The 23,327-nt window shown below is 36.8% G+C and overlaps 1 protein-coding gene across 2 annotated transcripts in view; it reads left to right on the top strand.

Annotated features, from left to right (window-relative positions):
* Positions 1–9,969: 9,969 nt before the first annotated feature.
* LOC113120779 (adenylate cyclase type 8) overlaps positions 9,970–23,327 on the top strand; it is a 36,656-nt gene continuing 23,298 nt past the window's right edge. For both annotated transcript variants that reach the window (XM_026290833.1, XM_026290823.1), the window contains exons 1-5: positions 9,970–10,962; positions 17,145–17,294; positions 19,113–19,243; positions 20,358–20,469; positions 22,772–22,899. In XM_026290833.1, coding sequence (XP_026146618.1) covers positions 10,099–10,962; positions 17,145–17,294; positions 19,113–19,243; positions 20,358–20,469; positions 22,772–22,899 — 1,385 coding nt within the window. In that variant the 5' untranslated portion in view covers positions 9,970–10,098. The remainder of the gene's footprint in view (positions 10,963–17,144; positions 17,295–19,112; positions 19,244–20,357; positions 20,470–22,771; positions 22,900–23,327) is intronic.

The following is a 23,327-nucleotide window of genomic DNA, read 5'->3' as shown; positions in this document are numbered from 1 at the left end:
TACATAACATGTCCACCTTTAAGGATTTTCAGGTTTCTACCACGAGCTTCACACTGAGCTTCAGATCAGTATTGACCCATAGAACAAGTGTTTGTGTGAGAGATAAACAGACAGTTTGATTTTGAGTTGGGAGTTTGACATTTTTTACCAACTAGCATTTGGATGCAATGTCTGTTCATTGTATTTCGTCAGAATCAATGTATGGATAGATTGCATAATAAATACACACACATTTGAAATTGAGAGAGACTTTTGAATATTCTCTCAAACCCTGACAAGATAGAAGAAAGAAATTAAAAGTCAGTTGTGTGCAACGTGGGCTTATTGCCATGCTCATATTAAACTGCATCACCACTGCTTTCATATTAAAAATAGGATACTACACTAGCCTGTTTAGGTGTATTTACTTAGCAGATGCTTTCTCGAGAGGCTTAACAGAAAGTACATATATAATGTGGCAGCTGATAGAACAGGTAGCAAAAAATCAAGTCAGCTGCTGAATTTAGAACCCCTCAGAACTAGGAATAACATCAAGATCATAATGCAGGACAGACAGAACTTGTCAGAAAGCACTAATCATTAAGGATGAGTCAATGGGTCTTGTAAACTCAGAAATATGACTGTAGTCCAGATTCGTGGGAGAGGATGAGCTCATTCGAGGTAAAGCTCTAGGGTGATGAGTTGGCACTGGTCGGATGCATCAGGGTTGAATTCACAGATCTTTTCTGAGATGAGGGAAGATAGCAAGGTCAAATCTGTAACTGAGTGTCAGTTTATTGGATTGGAATATGTGTAAAGATGCAGGGTCAGTTAGAAAGCAAAAAGAATTGTATTTCTCAGAGCTCGACTTGCCATTCTGAAATTTCTATTGGTCAGTTGATTCCTACAGATATATTATTTTCCGACATCCAATTCTTTGGTGAGTGCTGCACACAGAATGTTTGCATTCGGTATCTATCATATTTAATGTCAAAACATTTTTAACCTCACTGAATATCATGTTTGTTCCTCATTGGTGAAGTAAATGGATTACAGGTGAGGTTTCATGTTGATTCCATCATTTGGCTGTCTGAGAAAACATTGTATGAATCCTAAAAGATTCCTTTGATTCAAAATCTGTACTCTTCAATCGATAGTTTGACATGTTTACCAACAGTTTATTAATGACCACTGTGTTCATAATTTATGATGACATTTTGCCAGTCTAAGAAGTTTTGAGGCACAAAACAATTTACAACTATCAGATCAAGAACCATTAATGGGATAGTTCACCAAATATTATAATTTGGTCATTATTTACGTAGCCGCAAGTTGTTCCAAATCTGTATTAATTTTTTTTTTTCTTTTATTGAATGTTGGTAACTAAACAGTTGCTGGTAGCCTTTGACTTCCATAGTATTTTTTTCCACAAGAAAGAAACAACTTGGAACAACTTGAGGGTGAGTAAATTATGACATGATTGGTGTGACAACAACAAACCACTTGCTCCTCACATATCTTTTTCCCCCATATTTTCGTGTCTTGTCGTGTCACAAACATGTTTGTACAGTCTGACAAGCAGCAAGAACTAATATAAATCGTACAGTGTGTACACACTTTAGAAGATTTAAAAAACACTGACAACATTAGTTTAATATTAGTTTGTCTGGGAAAGTAGTGAGCTGTTAAATGCAGTATATTAACAACACATGACTGAAACTCCTTCAAAAAGGTTTCTTGAGATATTAGGCCTATATCACTGATAAAACATTTGTTTCTTATGTGAAATGAATCTGGAGTTTTGTTTTGTTTTTGTAATGCGGTTTCAAGCCATGAGCACAAAATCACAGTCCCAATCAATTGTACGCATCTGTAACGATAATTGTTCTATTTTGGTTGATTAAAAACTGTGTGCAATTAACTTGAAGTGATTAAAAAAGGAATTAGCATCTGCAGTGTGAAAAGTGAGGGATTTAACAATCAATCTGTATAAAATGTCTCAAAGCTCTGAGAATGAGATGTGGTTTTCCTAAAGTATATTACTTGTGCAACTGTCCATCATATTTCATGACAATAAAATAGATTTTGAAATAATTAAAAAGGAAACAACTGTAGGTTTTGTGAAATCAGCATTTGAATAAAATCTGCTCAAATGCTTGAACTTGAATGCTCATTTTACTTTTTCACCTTAAACTGTTCAAAAATCAATTGTGTGTATTGTGTCTATTTTATATATCTTTATTTGATCTGAATGCAATAGTTGACCTGTTTGGAACAGAAATGGTGACCCTTGACATGGACACTGAAGGATGGACACGTTTCCTAATATCTCAATGGTAACACTTCTTTTTCAGATTTATTTGCTATTATTACATAACTTTTATTATATTAGTGTCAATTTTCCTGTATCTGCTGTATTACAAAAATACTCTAAAACAATGTATAAATGGTTATTTGGCTTTTGAGAACATTTTTCTCACACTTACATCCTAGATACCATCGATCAAAAGACAAAGTCATTGCAGAAGCAGAGCTGCATACAAAGCATGTGAGTTTACATGATATTAAACAGATTTTTCATATAGAGTAAACATACGTTTAAGTATAAAACATAAAAAAATTAGTTCTGTATTGTGTGTGTAATTATGTAACATGTAAATACACTATTAAAAAGTTTGGGGTCGGTACATTTTTTAATTTATTTATTTATTCTGAGAGAGGGAGAGAAATAAGTAAATGCTTTTATTCAGCAAGAATGCATTCAATTGATCATAAGTTAAAATAATTCTATTGTCACCCAAAAAATCCGTTTTCAAATAATAAATGCTGTTTTTTTGTTTTGTTTTTTACTTTCTATTCATCAAAGAATCTTAAAAATGATCAGTTTTGAGAAAAATACTAAGCAGAATGCTGTTTTCAACATTGATGATAATAAGGAAAGTTTCTTTATTTGCAAATTAGAATGATTTCTGAATGATCCTCTGTCACTGAAAAGTTATTAAAAGCTGAATAATATTAAGTTATTTTAAATGAAAAAGAATAGTTCACATGTTTTGACTTTATTTTTGATCAAATAAATTCATCCTAAACGGAACAGATTTGATATGGAGGGTTTTCATTATTTATGGTTGTGTTATGTGTCGTGGACCCTCTCATGCTGTGAAGCACTGGCACTGTCTCTTTCTCTCTCACACACAGAATGTTGGCTGCAAAGGGAAATTCAAAATAAAAGTGAAAAGGCTAAATGAAAGAAAGTTGGCATGGAAGTGAAGCTATAACAAGAGAAAGAGAAACTTAATTATAAAGCAGACGAGAGAGACAAAAACTGGCAGATATGTTTTTTTTTTTTTAATTATAGTCTGTGATTTGTTGTTTGCTGTGATATTCTGCTTGCTTCTTCCTACTTTTTCACGTCTCTCATAGTAATGGTAGCATGTGTGAACAGTACTGAAGTCTGGGGCTGAATTTTATGGATCACTTCCACAGTTCTGGAACCTAAAACATCAACAGCAGAATGGGCTGACAGGTGGCTGAATCCAACACACGTACAGTCATGACACACAAACAAACACATGCAAGCCTGCACAAGACAGCATGTAAGCAGACATTTTCGTGGAATTATGGGAACTTTAGTTTTAACAGTTTCTATCTCTGTCTTTCTCTTAGTTTCTCATTTATTTTGTGACCTTTAACCTTGTTGGAAATCAAAGGAACAAAGTGATCACATTCAAATGTTGTTTTACTTTTAAGCTTGTATGACTTGTCAATGAAATCTGACAAATGTTTTCCCTTTTTTTTGTCAATATTGAAGGTGAGACATGGCAAATAAGGATTATAATTAAATGATTGCATTAAAAACATATTGTTGGCACAAATATGATGAGAAAAATACAATGACAATGTAATTCCTAAGGCATTAATGTTTTTTTTTTTTGTAGAAAAAAGGGTTGAATCGAAAAATACACTAGAAGTGAGCATAGCACAGACACTGATTATATAGTTGGTGTGATTTTAAGGTAATTTTGACTACAGTTAGATGCCATTGTAGTAAAATGAATTAATATTGAGTAAAATTTGTCAAAAAGTTTGGGGTTGGTAAGACTTTTAGTTCACAAACGCCTGCATTTATTTGATATTTTGAAATAATGATGTTATTGAAAATAACATTTCAATGTTTAATATATATTTAAAAATGTTATTTATTCCTGTTATGGCAAAGCTGAATTTTTAGCATTCAATACAACAGTCTGCAGTGTCACATGATCCTTAAAAAATCATTCTAATGTTAATTTGGTGCTCAAGAAACATTCATTATTATTATCAGAGTTTAAAACAGTTGTGCTGCTTATCTTTTTTTATGAATAGAAAAAGTTTAAAAGAACAGCATTTATTTGAAATAGGTCCTTTATAAATGTCTTCACTGACACTTCTGAACAATTTAATACATCCTTGAAGAATTCCAATATTAAATCTTGACCCCAAAATGTCATTTTTTTTTTGTATAATTACATTAAATTTAAATAATAATTTAATCAAAAGACAAAAAATATGACTAAAACTAAAAATATATAAAGAAAAATAACAATTGTATGTGTGTGATAGTAAAACCTTTTTTTTGGTGTTGTGGGAACAAAATTTTTTTTTTTTGTAAAAAGTGCAGAAAAACAAACATAAAGTGTGTACAGTATAAAAAATTATTTGTGTGTGTGTGTGTGTGTGTGTGTGTGTGTGTGTGTGAGATTTGGACGACTGCTCTCTACTGCCTTCTGCTGTCATGTGTTGTTTGGGGCAGAGACATGAAGGTCTTCGCTAAACAAGTTCATAAAGGTTTTTGAGAAGGTAAGCTGCTTTGTTGGGTTTTGTGTGTATGTGTGTAACCAGAGAGACACAATGACATTAAGGAGAGTGAATTAAACTATGACCAGGCTTTTAATTTTAAACACCCTGACCATGAAAAACACAAATTAAGCACCTAATAGGCACCTGGTCTTATGAGGCAGAGATTCTATAATTACGCAAATGTGTCTGCTGAATATAGAATGTCCTTCATGCCTATCTGAGCCCAAACACTCAAAGCCACAGTATGTGTGTGTCTGTCTTTCTCTGTGTGTGTGTGTGTGTGTGTGTGTGTGTGTGTGTGTTAATGCTTTTCCTGTGCAAGTGCTAATGTATTTTCTGTGTCTTTTTTCATTGGCTATTTTAGTGAAGGTTTCCTCTTCGCTGTGTTTCATTTGAGAGTGTGTGAGGTGTGTCTGGATGTGTGTGTTGGATGGATTCTTACAGCCTCCCTTTTTCCTGATCTTCTCAGTCACTTATTCATCAGACGGCCTGTTGGAGGAAGAGAGAGAGGTGTGTGTCATATAAGTGATGTCTTTCTTAGCACTGAGCCATGATCTCTGCCAATAATTGCTGTAATCAAGATGCTTTAACATGCACAGGTGTGTGAGGTGGATTTGAGAAAAATGAGTGGATCACTCCACTCCGTATAGTTCCCTATAATGTGAATCAATGAACATGAATTCATGCATTAGCAAGGGTCTTTAAAACAGAGATACTGATGACACAATTACCTGTGTAAAAGGCTTCACAACAAAATGATGCTGATATTTCATCAGCTGTTACAGTATATTTCAAAATTGATTTATAAAACTGTGTTTACAGGAGACGTTATGCTTAATGCACTTGCGGAAACGCGTAGACTGGAAACACGAGCACATGTGTTTAAAGTTTGTTTTTTAGTAACCAAATTCATGTTTGGTGATTTCTGACCTAGACATTTGATAGAATAGAGATTGTTCTGTAAACATATCAGATTAACCTCTGCATAAACTCAAAAGCTGCAGGGCTTTACTCCAAACCTGTATTACTTTCATTTTTTTTCTATGAGATCTCTGAGTGATTATATATCAATGAATTTGACTTGCGTGTTTTGCAGAAGATGATAAAAGAACAACATGAGGGTGAATAAAAGTTATTGTTTTTGGGTGAACATTGTAGTTGTTGTTTACTACAGAGCCTTGTGAAATATGATATCCAGACTTTTCATAAAATGTTTTATTAAAAATTTATTTTGTTTTTATTCTAAAAATGCTGAATGTTTCCCTCATTTAGATTGCTATATGTAAATGTCTATGTGTAGAGGTAAGATGATAATATAATGGATATTGAGATATACATTAAAACATTAATATTGTTTAATATGATTAAAATTTCAAATAAGGTATTATCTGTTTTAACATATTAATAGATTTGTTAAATCATTTTGAAAGAAGTCACACTGAGGCTGCTTTTATTTGATTAGCAATATGTTGTATGATAATGTTATTACAATTTAAAATAAAGTTTTTCTATGTAAATATATTTTAAATGTACATTATTTCTGTAATGGCAAAGCTGAGTTCTCAGCAGCAATTACTCCAGTGTTCAGTGTCACATGATACTTCAGAAATCATTCTAATATATGCAGATTTTATGATAAAAGCCATGATGATGACCTGTTCTCAACTGATTCTCATTTAACTAAACTGAAAGATCTGACTTTAGTGCCTCAATGGGATCGTCTCAAATGTCACACTTTAATTGGAAAACAAACACGCATGAACTGGCAAAATGTACAAATAGGCATTCACAAATAGGCTTTGGTCTATAACAGCACAGTAGCAGCCTTCACAGACGTTACCATGCATAGGTTTTAGTTGATTTCTAGCCAGATGTGTGATGCCTTTATACAATGCTTGCACAAACACTCAAATGATGTTCTGTCTTCATTCATATCATTAGCAGTATAATCAGCCCGCTTACATCACTCATCCTGACAGTAACCCCCCCTTCTCCACAACACACAAACCGTATTCAAATGCATAGTGACGCTGTCATATATAGCAAGACTTGTATGTCGCTCCTCATGTTTTGTTCATGACTCATGTATTGTATTTACAGTAGTGAGTGAGTCCTTAACAATCAATCTTTTCATCAGTCCTCATCTGACAAACATAGACCATGACTTTGGCTCTGCATGTGAGTAAATGTGGATTCTCTATTGTGACATGCGATACAGTTCAAATGTTTGGGGACAGTAAGTGTTTTTATTATTATTATTATTGAGAGAAATTATTACTTTTATTCAACAAGGTTGCATGAAATTTATCAAAAGTTATAGTAAGGACTTTTACATTATTACAAAATATTTAAACTTTAAAAAAGAAAATATTAAAGTTTCCACAAAACTATGAATCAACAAAACAATTTTCAACACTGATAATAATAAGACAGGTTTTTAGAGAATTAAATTAGCATATTAGAATGATTTCTGAAGTATCATGTGACAATTAAGACTAGAGTAATGGCAGCTGAAAACGTCACCGGAATAAATTACTTAAAATTGACATTTTAAATGTTAATAATATTTCACAATATTACTCTTTTTGCTGTTGATCGAATAAATTCAGCATTTGGTTGAACATTTTTAACTTTAGTGTACAGTATGTGCTTGCTTATGTGACCAAGTAATTGATCTAAATAAAGATAAATCAGACACTGGTGACTTGATGTTGGACCAGCAGAAACTTCATAAAAACATTAATACAATGACAAGTTCTGTCCACATTTACTCACCCTCATGCCATTCCAAAACTTTATGACTTTGTTTCGTCTGTGGAACATAGAGCATATTCAAACTTGGCACATGAAGACACTGATTTAACACCAGTAATGCCAAGCTCCCCGGCCTCATAAAACTGATCACAGCATATTTTTGGATGAACTGTTCCATAATGAGTCATGGTTTTATCTGAGACCTCATTGTGGACCACATTGAGTGCAACACCAGAACTACCACAAGGACCCAAGTTGTCATTTTGCCAAATCACCCTTGTCACTTAAAGTTGGATAATGGCTGCCATTAGTGGTTATAAGAGCTGGACTGGGGTTGCAGGACCATGATTCGACTCTGCTGTTAGGTAGTGTGCACTTAATTCACTATTTTTTTTTTGTATGAACTGAATGAGTGTAACAAATGGTAGATGCAGATGCCCAGAGCAGCCGTGAGCGCGAGGCGCCTCTGCCTCCAAGAGTTTCCTGTGACACTTTTTCATCCTTCTTTTTCCAAAGGAAGCAGAAAAAGTGAAGAAGCTAGCAAAACATTGAGAGACTGGGGTCGTATGGTACAGGCACACAGCCGTTAAAAAAAGAGCCGGTGTTCTGTCGATTTGTCCTACGCTGTCAGATTTTCCTACCTCCCACCAAAACAGTGGGTAGTACAATTCCACAACGAAAATTCTACTGTAAAGTTATGGTTTATTAATGTCTACACCTATCACAACCCTAATCATACCCTTACAGTACTGCAAATACAGTAATTATGTGTTATATTCGCGGTTGTAGCTAAAATGGATACAGTAACAGGAAACCAACAATAAATATTATTTTCTACCAATTAGATTGCGTTTTTATTAAAGTCTACAACTACCCCAGCCCTAAACCTACCCTTACAGTAATGCAGATACATTAAATATCGTTGTTTAGTATGAGACAAAGGACGCGATATTGATGTGCGCGTGCGCAGTAAACCCGCGTAGGAAAATCTGACAGGGTAGGATAAAATGTCAGGACACCGGCAGCGCGAGCGTGGGACGCGATGAGTCACTCGCGAGGGGCTGTCGGCCCGCTTTGATCAGCCCCGTTTGGGGTCTCGAGCTGTAAAATATGTGAAAAAGACGAATAACCGGTGAGTCACGGTAACGGCGCTCGAGCTAAGTATGTTAAGTTAATCAAAATATCTTGACAATTTAGATAAAAATTACAAAAAATAATTGCAGTTTAACTTTAACAATGCTATAATTTTTTCAAATAAATAAACAATGCATAGTGCAACTTACGAAAAGTAGGCTTCTAGATAAAAAAAGTGAAACCAGTGGATAGAACATTTTTTTCTGCTTGTTAGTTTATAATTAAATGAATGAAAATTGGCACAAAGATTTAAATGCCCAACTCTTGTTTTCTGTATTGATAACAATAATCAGGGACCTCAAAACTGAAGGCAGAGCAGAAAATACCATTTTTATCTTGGAAGTAGAAGGATGCATCTAGTATGTTAAGCAATATTGAGATGTTATTGAGACGATATTGAAATCAATAAGCGATATTAAATTTCAGTATTGGTAAAATTGACCTATTTTCTGTGTTTGAAAGAAGACATAAATTATGTTGTTAATTGCTTTGTGTTCCCTCACTGCCCCAAATTCTCGCGCTCCTCTGTGCGGTGCGTAACAAACGTCGGGAATACTCAGTTACACACACACTCTCTCTCACACACACACACACACACACACACACACACACACTCCGCCTCCTCTCTCTCTCTCGCTCAGTGTAAATACCATCTTCTCCAGATGTGTGCGGACGCACCGAATGCTTCTGTATAACATCACAGAAGCCTTCAGTATCTTTACTGACTGATACAAACGTATCTCTTGTTTATGATTGTATTATGTGATATTATTCTTGGATTTCAGCACTCCATTATCCTTCTGCTATCCCAAAACTGCCGAAGAGGAAGGTGTTCTCAACTCCCCTCCAACTCTAAACCTCACCTCTGGATTTGACAAAGATTCCTGGAGACCGTTCCTGAGCGGAAAACATATCAAAGAAGACCCACATATTGTAAAAGACTCGACTGTGCCGCGCGAGGGGCGGAATGGCGTTGTGGAAAAGACTCAAGATTCTTGTTTGTGCACCCAGGTTGCGATAAAGAGAAAAGAGACACAACAAAGATATTCTGTATCCGCACAGAAGATAAAACAAGCAGACAACGGGGGGCACATTGTTCGTCAGAAGGCGTTAAGATGCGTTGTTTTTCAGCACGGGAGCGGGCGCATGCCATGCTGTAGCGCTGCGCAGCCAAATGGCACGAGCCAGCGCGACCGAATCGCTCTGACGTTCGCGGAGGACAAGACGTGTGAGGATGAGCGGCAGCTGCCGTGGTACCAGTCTGCTTGTCCCGATGTGTTCTCCACTCTCCGTTCGGTTCGCCTTCACTCTTCTTCGCACATCTGGTCGTCTTCGCTGTCTCTGTTCTGAGATCGCGCGTAGGTAAATAGAACCGCGTCAGGCGTGGGGACAATGGAGTTGTCTGAGGTTTGCTGTTCCAGCGCCAGCGAGGAGCTGTACACCATCAACAAAATCCCCAGCAACAATGGGAACCGACCGAAGCGCCTGTTGTGGCAGAATGCCGTGCGACACATCACCGAGCAGCGATTCATTCACGAGCACAGTCCGACACCCGTCTCACCGGACGAGCCTCACGCGCAGGGCTCGCGCAAACAATCCTCCGGCAGGACGTCGATGAGCGACCGGCACAACAACGGCGGCACTAAAGTCTTCCCCGAGCGCTCGAGCAGCGACCTTGGTTTCCTTCAGATCGACTGCGCGCCCAGCAACTCCGACTTCTTTCTGAGCTGGGGCTACACGTACCGCGGGGTCATCTTCCCCACGCTGCGCTACGCCTTCAAGTCCAGGGACCTCGAGCGACTGTACCAGCGCTACTTCCTGGGCCAGCGACGGAAGTCGGTGGTGGTCATGAACATTCTGGACGTGGTGACAAAGCTGACCCTGCTCATGCTACACCTGACCCTGGCGTCCACTCCGATGGACCCGATTAAAGGAATGCTGCTCGGCTTCTTCACGGGCATCGAGGTGGTCATCTGCGCTCTGGTGGTGGTGCGCAAGGACACGAGCTCGCACGGATACCTGCAGTACAGCGGCGCGGTGACCTGGGTCGCCATGGCCACACAGATCCTCGCGACGGGACTGGGCTACGGCTTGCTCGGGGATGGGATAGGGTACGTGCTCTTCACGCTCTTTGCCACCTACAGCATGCTGCCTCTGCCTCTCACCTGGGCCATCGTGGCGGGACTGCTGACCTCCGCGCTACACATCGCGCTCCAGCTATTGGTGCCCCCTCGAGCGCAGATCTCCACGAATCAGGTGAGACAGAGGAATGTGGTATATTACATCATGACAAGTTTGGGTGCATTTGTGCGGGCGCAACAACGGATGTTTTCAGTGCTCAAGGCAGAACCAAAGCGCAACGGTCGCTGTCCATCCAACGTGGTGCTGAAAGTGACATTTTAAGGTCGTTCGTCGCAGACTGCGCCGTGCTGTTGAGTCTGATATTGATGATTTGTTTTTGCGATCCAAATTTTATATAGAGGTCAGTAAAGGTCATGAAGCGCTCGTGTATGCGGCAAAGCAGTCATATTAGAGCACTCCGGTCAGTTACACATTTCAATAACATCTGAGGAGAGCTTGAGCATTGTGAGCTTTTCCAATATATTTATGAAATCATATTGCAAAAAATAAAATACAAATACAAAAAAATTAGAATTAAAGGGATTATTCTCTCAAAATGAATATGCTGCCATCATTGAACTAAAAAATGTGGGACACAAAAGAAAATATTTTGAAAAAAAATGTAAGTTTTATTTGTCCAAATGCATATTGTCCGTATACAGTCAATATGATTTTAACGTTTTTGGACATCAATGTTCTTCAAAATATGTTCTTTTGTGTCTTACAGAAAAAGAGTCACACAGTTTTTGAATTTTTTTTTTTTTTTTTTTACTTAAACTCTCACTTACTGTATAAATAGCAACTACATTGACACGCTTGCAGACATGTCTTTATACAGTCCAACAAAGCCTCTTTTTCTCTCTGTCAGACGCTGAAAGATTGTAAATGACAAGATGACCTGAGGTCATGCTACTCGACATGATCACATCACATTTAAATTGAGTCATAGTGGCACTTCAGTTATTTTGTGGTGTTCACCTGCACACACAGTAAAAACACAAACAAGTGAATGTGCTGGACACAAAAACAAGCGCCCAGGCACATGCATTGGTGAAGAGGCAGGAAGCCGAGTGAATTAATTATAGTGTGAAATGATTATTCACTGTGATCACAGCAAAGAGAGGCAGGCAGACAGAGTTGTTTGGTGTCCTTTCACATACAGATTCAGGCCAGATCCAGAGGTCTATATGCAGATTCAGGTCAAAATAGTCAAACTCAGCCAAGCAGACCCAAAAATGTGTGTGTTGAATTTGTCGAAGATGCTGTGAGGTAGACTTTAAAAATAGCAAGCGTGGGAGGGAGATATAGGGCTCTCTGACTCACACACTTGTCTGCCAGCATCTCTTCGTTTCCCATCTCTGTTTTCTTCTCCTTCGCTTATACTATAGGACGCACTCACACACTTTCTCAGACCTGTCCACACACCTGCTTCGGTGTTTAGCGCTACGTATGTAGAATGTCATCAGTGCCAGGGTAAGACAGACATCACTTAGCATGCAGTTGCTTTCTTGTTCTCTCTCTGGGTTTATGGAAACTCCTGCAGGGTCTCCATCAATCATTTATAAGACACTTCACAAACTCCACCAGACAAGTGTGAGAGTGTTGTGTGCAGCTGGAAGGATTGTCGATAGACAAAGTGCAGGGTGATGATGTGGGTCAGAAGAGTAATTCCAGCTTTCAGTACGAGAGGTTTGGAGTTCAAATCTTGCTTGACTGACCATAAATACACTCACACATAAATACATATCTCATCTCAGATAGGCTTTTTAAAGGTTTTGGTAAGTAAAACATTAATATTGTGAAATATTGCTACAATTTAAAATTACAGATTTTTATTTTAATATATTTGAAATTGTAAATTATTCCTGTGATTGTAAAGCTGAATATTCAGCAACTAATATTCCAGTCTTTAGTGTCACATGATCCTTCAGAAATCATTCCGGTATGCTGATTTGGTGCTCAAAAGACATCTCTTATTACTGTCAATGTTGAAAATAGCTGCTTAATATTTTTGTGTAAACTTCTTTTTGAAGAAGCATTAAATGTATTTACTGTCATTTTTGTTCAAATACAGTATATTGTTAATATAATGAAATACACCATTGGTTATTGTGCTTGAACGTGTGAATTTGAGAGAAGCTGACTTCATACATCCACTTAAACATCCTTGAAGGCAATTGGTTAAAAATCATTAAAAACATCTCTGAAGAAGGACGCCAGTTCAGAGAAAAGCTCTAGCATTATTTGTTTGCAGATATGACTTGGTTTAATATTTTGTATCTAATGAAATGAAATACAGACTTTTTTAAGTTGGACATAAGGTTCCAAAATATATATACAAATACTTTTTGACACAACTATGTAAGAAAAGGTACCATCTTTGGTGCATTTGGTTTTGTGGAACAGAAAGTAACAGAAGTGGAGCTCTGTTTGTGGGCAGGACTCTGTGCCGAACATTGCTGCCCTACATATGCAGAGGTCTGCCATTGACTTGAGGGAAAGATGACACTTAATATAACAAAGTTTAGATTAAGAGCAGGATTCGGGGTGAAAAACTTCAGACATCTTGCGGCAGCTGCTGTTTTCAATAAACATGTAGCGAGATCACAGATTTTTTTTAAGGAGGCTGAATTCAGTGTAAATTGTATTAATAAATACAATTAAATAAATGGTCTCTAGCAAAGCCTATGACACAGTATCAGTTACTTTCAGAAACCGGACTGTATGTGTAGACCAAGCACACACAGAATGCATTTCTGGACCTTTTTGCACATGGAGATTTTCACACATGTACAGAGATCAGTATTAGCAGGCTCCCTAGTCAATTAAATTTTTATGTCTGAGTGACTAATAATGTATTTTCAGTCTAGTACTTGATTGCTGACACTGTAGATGGTCCTGCAGTGTGATCAAAACTCTCAGATCAATCAGGTGCTGCTAACAATGATAGTGTAAAGTTGTCCTGAGTTCAGTATTACACTGTAGAGGGCAACATGGACAGAATTAGTAGGTAATGGTCCAGTGCTTAAGGTTTGATCAGAAAAGACTGTTTCACATCAAAATAAATATGGCATGTACTCTGACTAATGTTTCACAAGGAACAAGAAGACAGGACCAATAAAGTAAAGTGTGTCAGTGGATTGTTATGTGAGATGACAACAGGGGCTGGCCTTTGTTTGCTGGAGGAAGCAATATTATGGATTATGGACTATAGAAGGGAAAGTTTACAGTTAAAATGCCTTGATGCCTTTGTTTCTTACAAACACACAGCTTTTCACTTAACAAGACATTAGCTGATGGACTGAAGTCATGTGTTTTACTTGTGGATTATTGTGATGTTTTTATCAGCTGTTTGGACTCTCATTCTGATGGCACCCATTCCATGAAGAGGAACCATTGGTGAGCAAGTGATGCAATGCTAAGTTTCTTCAAATCTGTTTCAAAGAAGAAACAAACTGATCTACATCCTGGATAGTTTGAGAGTGAGCAAACTTTTTTATTTTTGTTAAATTTTGAATTATCAGTGGCCAGCAGCATATCTTTAGGAAATCTCATAGGCAGCATTTTAAAACAGTAATCAACCCCTGAAATTAAATGGAGTGTTAATTAAATCTCAGTTCGGCTCCTCAGTGTGGTGAAGACTCTCTGGCTGGAGTACAATGTTGATATTAACAGTTTCATTAGATCTGTTGGTCTACGAGCCACTATGCAGTTGTTATTATGATTATTTTGTTATAATTTGCTGCAGTCAATGGGAGTCAATCACTCTTAACGATTTCTGCTGCATGCTGATGGATATCACTGTGCTTTGCTGAGATAATTATGGTGTTAAAGACTATAGTTGAAGTGTGTGTGTGTGTGTGTGTGTGTGTGTGTGTGTGTGTGTGTGTGTGTGTGTGTGTGTTTGTGTGTGTGTGTGTGTGTGGTTTGAAGCATTTATTTAGAAGTCAGTGATTTAACTTTACATATTTGTTGTGTTAATTCTCCTGCTGTATTTAACTGATGGCCACACACACACACACACACACACACACTGTATGAAATGTAGAGTGGACTCAAAACATTTTTATATTTAAGCTAAGCTGCACATATAGAACTGAAAGAATATTGCATAGATAAAATACCAATTCAAATGTCATTAATTTTAAATAAAGTTACAATTCTTTCAGTACTTTCGCCTTTATATCTCACAATTCGGACTGTCATAATTACAACTTTACATCTCACATTTGGGATTTGATATCTTACAATTGGGTCTTTTGTTCTCATAATTGCACCTTTATATTTCACAGTTGCAATTCCATATCTCACATTAGGGAGTATTTCTTATAATTGTGACTTTGTGTCTCACAGTTGGGAATCGTTCTCATGAATGAACCTTATGTCTCAAAAATATTTTGATCTTATTACTCATAATTGCAACATTATGCCTAAAAAAAAAAAGTTTATTTTAAACTTTCTCACAGTTACTTAAACAGGTCGCCATACTTATTATGTAAAGCATTTCACAGATGTTTCTTATGTTTAAAAATATATATTGTTCAAAATTATTATTTTTATTTCTGTTTGTTAAATATTAGTGGGTCATGGCCATAATTAATTACTGTAAAGAACTAAACCTGTGGTTATCTTCCTAGTACACCTGTGGGGAACTGACCTAAAACTTATTAAAACAACATTGGATAGATGTACCCCATTTCCCATGGTTAAGAGTAATATTCTAAGAACACACAAATACTGGTCATTGTTCTGTAGCCTGTTCATATTTTGGTATGTGGAGAGGATTTGTGTGATGTGAGATGATGTTTTTAAAGGTCAGTAATTTGAATAGGAAAAGTCTGAAATAATGAGCTTTCCTATTAGAACTGTCCACATCACTTATCTCTTTGTGTGTTATTGTATATTACTGCCCATGCACATTACAATTAAAAACAGCAACAATTAGAATTATTAAAAGTTATATTTTAGTGGATTTGCATGCTAACTTGTTTCTTGAATGTTGATAATGTTTGCTTCATTAATTCTGCTGTGTGTGTGTGTGTGTGTGTACTGGAGGGGTTGTATTAATTAGGGCCTCTGTCAAAAAAAACTGATGTAATTGAAACTATAAAGGATGGGGGGCTCTTTAATCAGTCATAAAATGTAAATTCCGGTGAGGGATGTGTCTAATTGATGCACACACACACACACGCACGCACGCAAGCACGCACACGCACGCACGCACACACGCACGCACACGCGCACACACGCACACGCACGCACACGCACACACACACACACACACACACACACATGCCTATAAGGCTTTTATAGTAACAGGTGCAAAGACATGCCTAAACATGTTAGGGCAGTGATTTATTTTAGAGTGTTAATGATTTCAGGTGGTTACATCATACTTCATACATCATAATCTTATTGATGGCAGAGGGGTAAGTGGTTCAATTATTAATTGCAGAGGGTTAAGTGTTTCAATTCAGTTCTAATGTACTTGTACATAAGATACACAAGGAAGCCAGAAACCAGCAATATAAAATCAGCATGGTTTTATATCTTTATATTAATGCAAAATATTTTGACAGATTTCTCATAAGAAAATCACAGTGTCTATGAATTTTAATCAGTTAATTTATGAGTTTAAATGGTGATTAAATAATTGTACCTGAAAAGTGAAAAATAAGACCATGCACAGTTTCTTAAAAATCTATTTTCTTTTGCTTTTAAATTAGTACTTTTAAAATAATAGCATGCTTAATAACTCTAAAATATTGTACTCTGCCTCCTGTATATGACTGACATTTATTAATTTCACATTAGTGTGCATTTATGTCTGTCTCTGTGTGTGTGTGTGTGTGTGTGTGTGAAATAGGAAGAAATTTTACATTTAGCTTCTGTCTCTTAGAGAATGGTATTGCATTTAAATAAAAATAAGTATTTAAATATTTTTCTCTTGTATGTTTATGCTCAGGGTCTGAAATTTACACTTGCCAAGTGCCAAATGCATGGGAAAAATACATCTTACTAGGCACTGGCTGGTATCTGCTACTGTGCGGGTTTGTTCTGAAAAGTAATGCAGGCACTGTAATGCCAAAAATATAGTAGTAAAAATGTAAAATACTGCCACTTACCATTGGCACATAAATATTAATTTTGGACACTGTTTATGCTGTTTTTTGTTTTTGTTTCCAGCGTAATATTCCACACACTGTCATATACAGCTGATAAATGGTTGTAGTTCATTTGTATCTAGAATAGTTTCACCTGCAGTTTAGTACACTAATATCTTAAGGTTCTCTGTTTTTTCTTCTCTTTCTCTCCAGCTGTTAGCTCAGGTGCTGCTGTTCTTATGTATAAACACTGCAGGGATGTTTATCAGCTACCTGTCAGACCGCGCCCAGCGACAGGCCTTTCTGGAGACACGCAGGTGCATCGAGGCACGTCTCCGCCTGGAGACCGAGAACCAGCGCCAGGTTAGTGTTTGCAAACTTTTACATTTTCCTGCAAACACATGTAAATGTGTATGTGAGCAGAGTGCTTTTGGATGTTTCCAGGAAGTTTATGTGTACTGTATGTGTGCAAAACAAAACAACCTTTTCAACAAATTGCGATGCTAACTGTACTTGTAACAAAATACCACAGTTTATATTAGGGCTACACGAATAATCGCATGTGATTGTCATGCGTGTCTCGTCAGTAAAGCTGGTTCTGTGATTAGCAGTAAATGTCCATTACCTGCTTTCAAATGGAGCGGTACTTAATATACAGAGTCGTAGTTCGCTGACAAGCTATGCAATATCGCGTTCATAACTGCATGTGATTCATCTGCGATTATGGCGTGGTATTGCGTAGCTTGTCAGCGAACTTACTGAGACACGCATGGCAATTGCATACGATTAATCATGCAGCTCTAGTTTAGATGTGTCTGTTTATATTATATATACTATATATATATTATAAGCGACAATTATTCTGCCAATATTTGACAATTTTGGTCATTTTTTCAGGATTTTTTTTATGAATATAAAGTTCAAAAGAACACAATTTATTTGAAATATAAATCTTTTCTAACTTTACAAATGTATTTACTGTCACTTTTGATCAATTTAATACATATTTGCTGAATAAAAATATTCAGTTCCTTCCCCCCAAAAAATCTTACTGACCCCAACCTTTTAAAAGTGTGTGTGCACTTATGCTCACACGTAACCTTGCCACATCACACTCCTTTATTAGCAATGAGCCACAGTGGGTGAGAGTAATTGATTTAAAGATGAGAACAAGCGTCTCATGAGGACAGAAGGCTAGTGTAGAAAGGTTCCGAGACTCCTTAGGGAATCTCTCTCCGTTTCCCCCTCCCCCTACCCATCTCTTTCTCTGAGAGCACTCTAGCTGTTTGCTGAAGTGGGTTTTATTTGCCAGTCAAGTGGAGCCCATGCTGGTACCACTGTGTGGGTGTGTGTGTGCTTGCATTTCCTCTTCTTTTGTATGTCCATCTATCCAAATTTCCTGTGCTTTTAGCCCAGCCAGTGGTGAAATACAAACCCCTGGCTTGGTGAATTCATATTTGCATGTACCTCTTTATCCATGCAGCATCATAATGGTGAATTACAGCTTAGGTGTGTAATTGTTTTTCAGTTTGATAATACTTTCTCCTACCTCAGCCAACATAATATAGAGAGGCAGCTGTTAATTTTATTCCTCCCAAAAAGTGTAAGCGCTATTGTTGTTTGTGTATGCGTCTGACCAGCCCAACACCACAGTGTTGGCTCAACCAATGGAAGACTGGAAACAGTTTGAAAATATTATTATTTTTGCAATTACTTTTGGTGCAATTACATACTTCAGCTTTAATATATTTGGCAGATGTTCTTGTAAAAGCATTCAGACTTTTTATTCTCACATTGTACTGAATTATAAATTGATTTTGATTTTTGTACACAGTTATGCATTTGTATTTAGCCCTCTGGATGCTCTGGGATATTTAACTGACTGAACTTGGCTTTTACTGCAGTAAAAGAAAACTGTATCATATATTAATGTTTTGTGTTAAATAATGAAATAATGAGAAAAAAAAACTGTTTCCTAATGAAATTCTACCTTATAATTTGTGAAGTAGTTTAAATGTAAAACTGGTATACTAGTTGAATTGGTAAACTGGATGAAACTCAAAGGGAATTGATGTGTATAATATAAAAAAGTGTTTTTGTTTGTGTACTTGTGTATTCAATGACTGAATGATTTAAATCCGGGTTTAATGAAGCACGTTACCCATGCTGCACCTGTGTTAGGAGCGTCTGGTCTTGTCAGTGCTGCCGCGCTTCGTAGTGCTGGAGATGATTAACGACATGACCAACGTGGAGGACGAGACCCTACAGCACCAGTTTCACCGTATCTACATTCACCGCTATGAGAACGTGAGGTAATTTCTTCCATTGGGGTACTGACATCATGAATAGAACAAAAAAGAATCAAATGGAATTGAATCAGTCAACCACCATTAAGGTTTGATCACCCACCATTCCAGCTCAGTCACCCGCCGTAATGGCCCAGTCATCCTTGATTATGGCTGAGTCACTCTCTTATGTAACCCACACAAGTAGCCCAGTACAGCGCAGTCAGTCACCATAAGAGCACGTAATAGGCTCTGACTGGCCCCGAAAATGGCAGTTCATGGCCATTTGAGCCAAAATGAATCCATTTTAGCCACCCTTAACGCTGGCCTATACTTATTCTTACATCATCCATTAAATTGTGTTAATATGGTATATGTAATAACAAATGTATAATGAATGATCGCAGATAAAATACTTGTCCTGTCATAAAACAACATTTAATGTCAGCTTAATCTGTTCTTAACATGAAGTTCCTTATAGAAATTTATTAAAAAAAAAATGGCATGTTCCACAGCATAATTTCTGTAATCTGTTTATTTGTGCTGTTATAGGACTGTTCAAAATGTTAAAAACAATACGATTTTTGAACGTTTTTGAAAAACATCACTTGCTTACTAGGTTGCGTTTATTTGATCAGAAAACAGTAAAAACAGAAATATTGTGGAACAATTTTAAACAACTGTTTTCTATTTAACTGTATTTTAAAATAAGATTTATTCATGTGTTCCTGTGAATTATCAGCAGCCATTACTCCAGTCTTCAGTTTCACATGATGCTGATTTTGGTCCTCAAGAAACATTTCTCATTATTATCAATGAAAACAAGTTTACTGCTTAAAATTTTTGTTGAATCTGTGATCTTTTTTTCAGGATTTTGGATAAATCAAAAATTCAAAACAACAGTGTTTTTACTGTCACTTTTGACCAATTAAAAAAAACCTTACTAACCCTAAACATTATAAAAGTAACGTAGCTTGCATAGCTATTATGTTTAAACTTATTAGTACAATTAGCTTATATATTTAGGAAGTTTTGTCTGTTTATCTCACTTTAAAATGTACTGATTGGTTGTAAAATGTTTGGGAAATCTATTATCATTATTTTTTTTCAGCTGGTCTGTGTGCATGTGTGTTTTGTGCAGTATTCTCTTCGCTGATGTGAAGGGCTTCACCAATCTTTCCACCACACTCTCCGCTCAGGAACTAGTTCGAATGCTCAATGAACTCTTTGCACGCTTTGACCGACTGGCACACGTGAGTGACTTACACACATACATTAGTATAAAACATTGGTTGGATTTACATTGTATGAAAAAAAAACGAACAGAATTTCTTCTTGGGAAAGGTATACAGGTTTGGAACGACATAAGGTTCAGTAAATGATGACAGATAAAAAAAATTTGGCTACCTATCCCTTTAAGTCATTGTGATTCAACACACCACCTTTATATGTAAATTAGGATTATTTTAGTGCTTTATTCACATAAGTCAGCGCTGTTTATCTCAGGCAATTGCTGCTTCGCTTGCACATATTTATTGCAGGATGTGTGAAACAAAGACAAGTGTTATGTTTGTGTGCCAAGGGCAGTTCCAGCATATCTTGGCTTGGTGTTTATAGTGGCACCAGATAAGCTGAGTTCAGTTAGTACAGAGTACAGAGGCGATTGAAATATGTGCCAGCTCACCCTCCTTCATGTCCTGCAGTGCACTGATGTGCTAAATGCCTGTTGCAAAAGTCATATAAATAAAATCATTCTGACAGTGTCCCCAAAATTAATAACATTGATTTATGAGTGTGTGTGTGTGTGTAAGCGCAAGTGTACAACTGTCAACAGCCAGTGAATATCTTAATTGGCTGCCCTTGGAATAAAAGAACAACATTAGTTACACATGGTATATTATGGGCAAATAGATTTTTGTGTTTTTAACAAATGTGTTTTTTGTTCTGTTGTTCAGACTGGAGGAGGAAATAAATGCATTATGAAGAATATTAAGCTCCATCCTAATTCTGCAGTTTTCCAATAATCGTATTCATGAGTCAGTATAATAATCATTGGAGATTAACCAACCATAAAGTGGCTTGCTGATGCATATTGCAGATATTCAAATGTGGCATATGTCATGTTTAAATATCCTTGTGTCCTTGTGCGTGTTTGTGTGAATTTGCAGTCACACTCAGGCGAACAAGCCTGGTGTGGTATTAAATTCTGCAGCAGATTATTGTAATGAACAGTATTCATTTTCTCTCCCAATGGCAATGTCTATTCAGAGGTGTCATATGTGTGTGGTAAGTGCTGTACTGGTTAACTGTGCAGTTGATTCATTGGCAGCTTTCATTGGCCAGGGCCCACCTAATGGGAAATGTACATTAACGCTTTCGTTACTTGACATATGATATAAGCATGTGATGTAGAGACACCAAAAATATGACAAAATTTGCTATATTTTTTAGACTTGCCATGGAAATACCATGTTTATGGACATAAACCCTGGTTATGCCATGATATTCGTTGGAGTACTGTATATTTGAGGACCATATTATGTTATCAGAATGTCTGTTCCCTTGGAAACAAATCCATGACCTTGATGTTGCAAGCAGCATGTGCTAGCATTTGACCTACAGAAATCTATGAATAATATGACTATTATATTATATAATACGATTTGTGTCATAACTTACAACGCCCTTTATATAAATTCACCGTAAACCTTTTTTTTTTATCAAATAAATGCATAAGATACTTTTTTAAAAACACAAAGAATCTTACTGATCCCAAGCTTCTGAACAGTTGTGTGTGTATATAAAATACCATGGTATTATCATCTGATACCATCAATGTTACTACAGTACTTTTTCCTTAAGGCTCAATCCAAATAAGAGCAGGTTCAAGTTTAATAATACCTTTATTAGCATCATGCTGTAATGTTGATGTTTTGAGTATGGAGTGTGCTTTTACAATAGCTTTTAATGCTAGTTCCCAAGTTTATTTCCAAATAAATTGGCACATGGTTTGATATTGATTATGTGAAGGGAATTCACTTAGCCTTCAGATTAGCACTAGTGCTTCAAACTTGCTATCATGAATCAGTCCAGAGCTAATCGAGCTGTAGGGGGTGTTTTTAGCATCTGACAAATGACAGGTACGTGCGTAATGACTCTTTGTTTCCATACAGCCATTTACTGAGCTGTGAAAAGACATTAATACGGCAGTAGGCATGAGTAATGGATCTCAGAGAGACTGAATGAGTGAGTGGGGGCCTTATAATTACCACCCTCTCTGAGCTCTACACAAAAACCTGGCAGGCTGAGAGATAACAACCACAGATAGAGACTGCAGTGGAAATTATAGGGTAATAGTGGTTATAAATGCTCAAACCCTCATATAAAGTATCCCTGTGAAACTTTGCAACTATTACATTAAGCAGCTATCCACTTAATTACTTTTATTGGGAAACTTAATGTATTTTGATTGATTCAGTTGCAATAAATTAAAATATTGTCAACAGTTTGTAAATGAGAAAATTAAAAATGTCTCCCCCCCCCTCCCCCCCTAAGGAGCATCATTGTCTGAGGATCAAGATACTGGGGGATTGTTATTATTGTGTTTCTGGCCTTCCCGAGCCTCGACTGGATCATGCCCACTGCTGTGTTGAGATGGGCCTCAGCATGATCAAAACCATCAGGTAATGGTGAAACGGTTCATGTTTTATACTGCCAGCCAACACTAAATATGGGAAATCATACACTACATCTTTTTGTAGTGAACAGACTGAAATTTAAGCCATTCAGTGATTTTGAACTATCTTGACTTTAACCATACTATAACTGTATATATATACTTATTAATGCAAGACGTAATAATGCACAAAATTGAATTGTTCTATTGAGTCGCACCAATAATGAATCATATGATCAAGTTCACAAAGCTTGTATGAATTAAATGAATCATCTTGTTCTCAAGCTTAACTGACTGACTCAATAATCACAGTGGTAAATGGCCCACCTGAGTGGAAGATTGTAAGTGAATAATGAATGACTTGTCAAGTGTGCATGAGTTGTATGGACTATTTTTAAGATTCTTTTATGGAACTTATTGAAGCTTGACCTCTCT

The sequence above is a fragment of the Carassius auratus genome, chromosome 2 (assembly GCF_003368295.1).
Source record: "Carassius auratus strain Wakin chromosome 2, ASM336829v1, whole genome shotgun sequence".
Lineage (NCBI taxonomy): Eukaryota > Metazoa > Chordata > Actinopteri > Cypriniformes > Cyprinidae > Carassius > Carassius auratus.
Note: the sequence above shows the minus strand (reverse complement) of the source record. Positions and strands in the feature narration are given on the sequence as shown.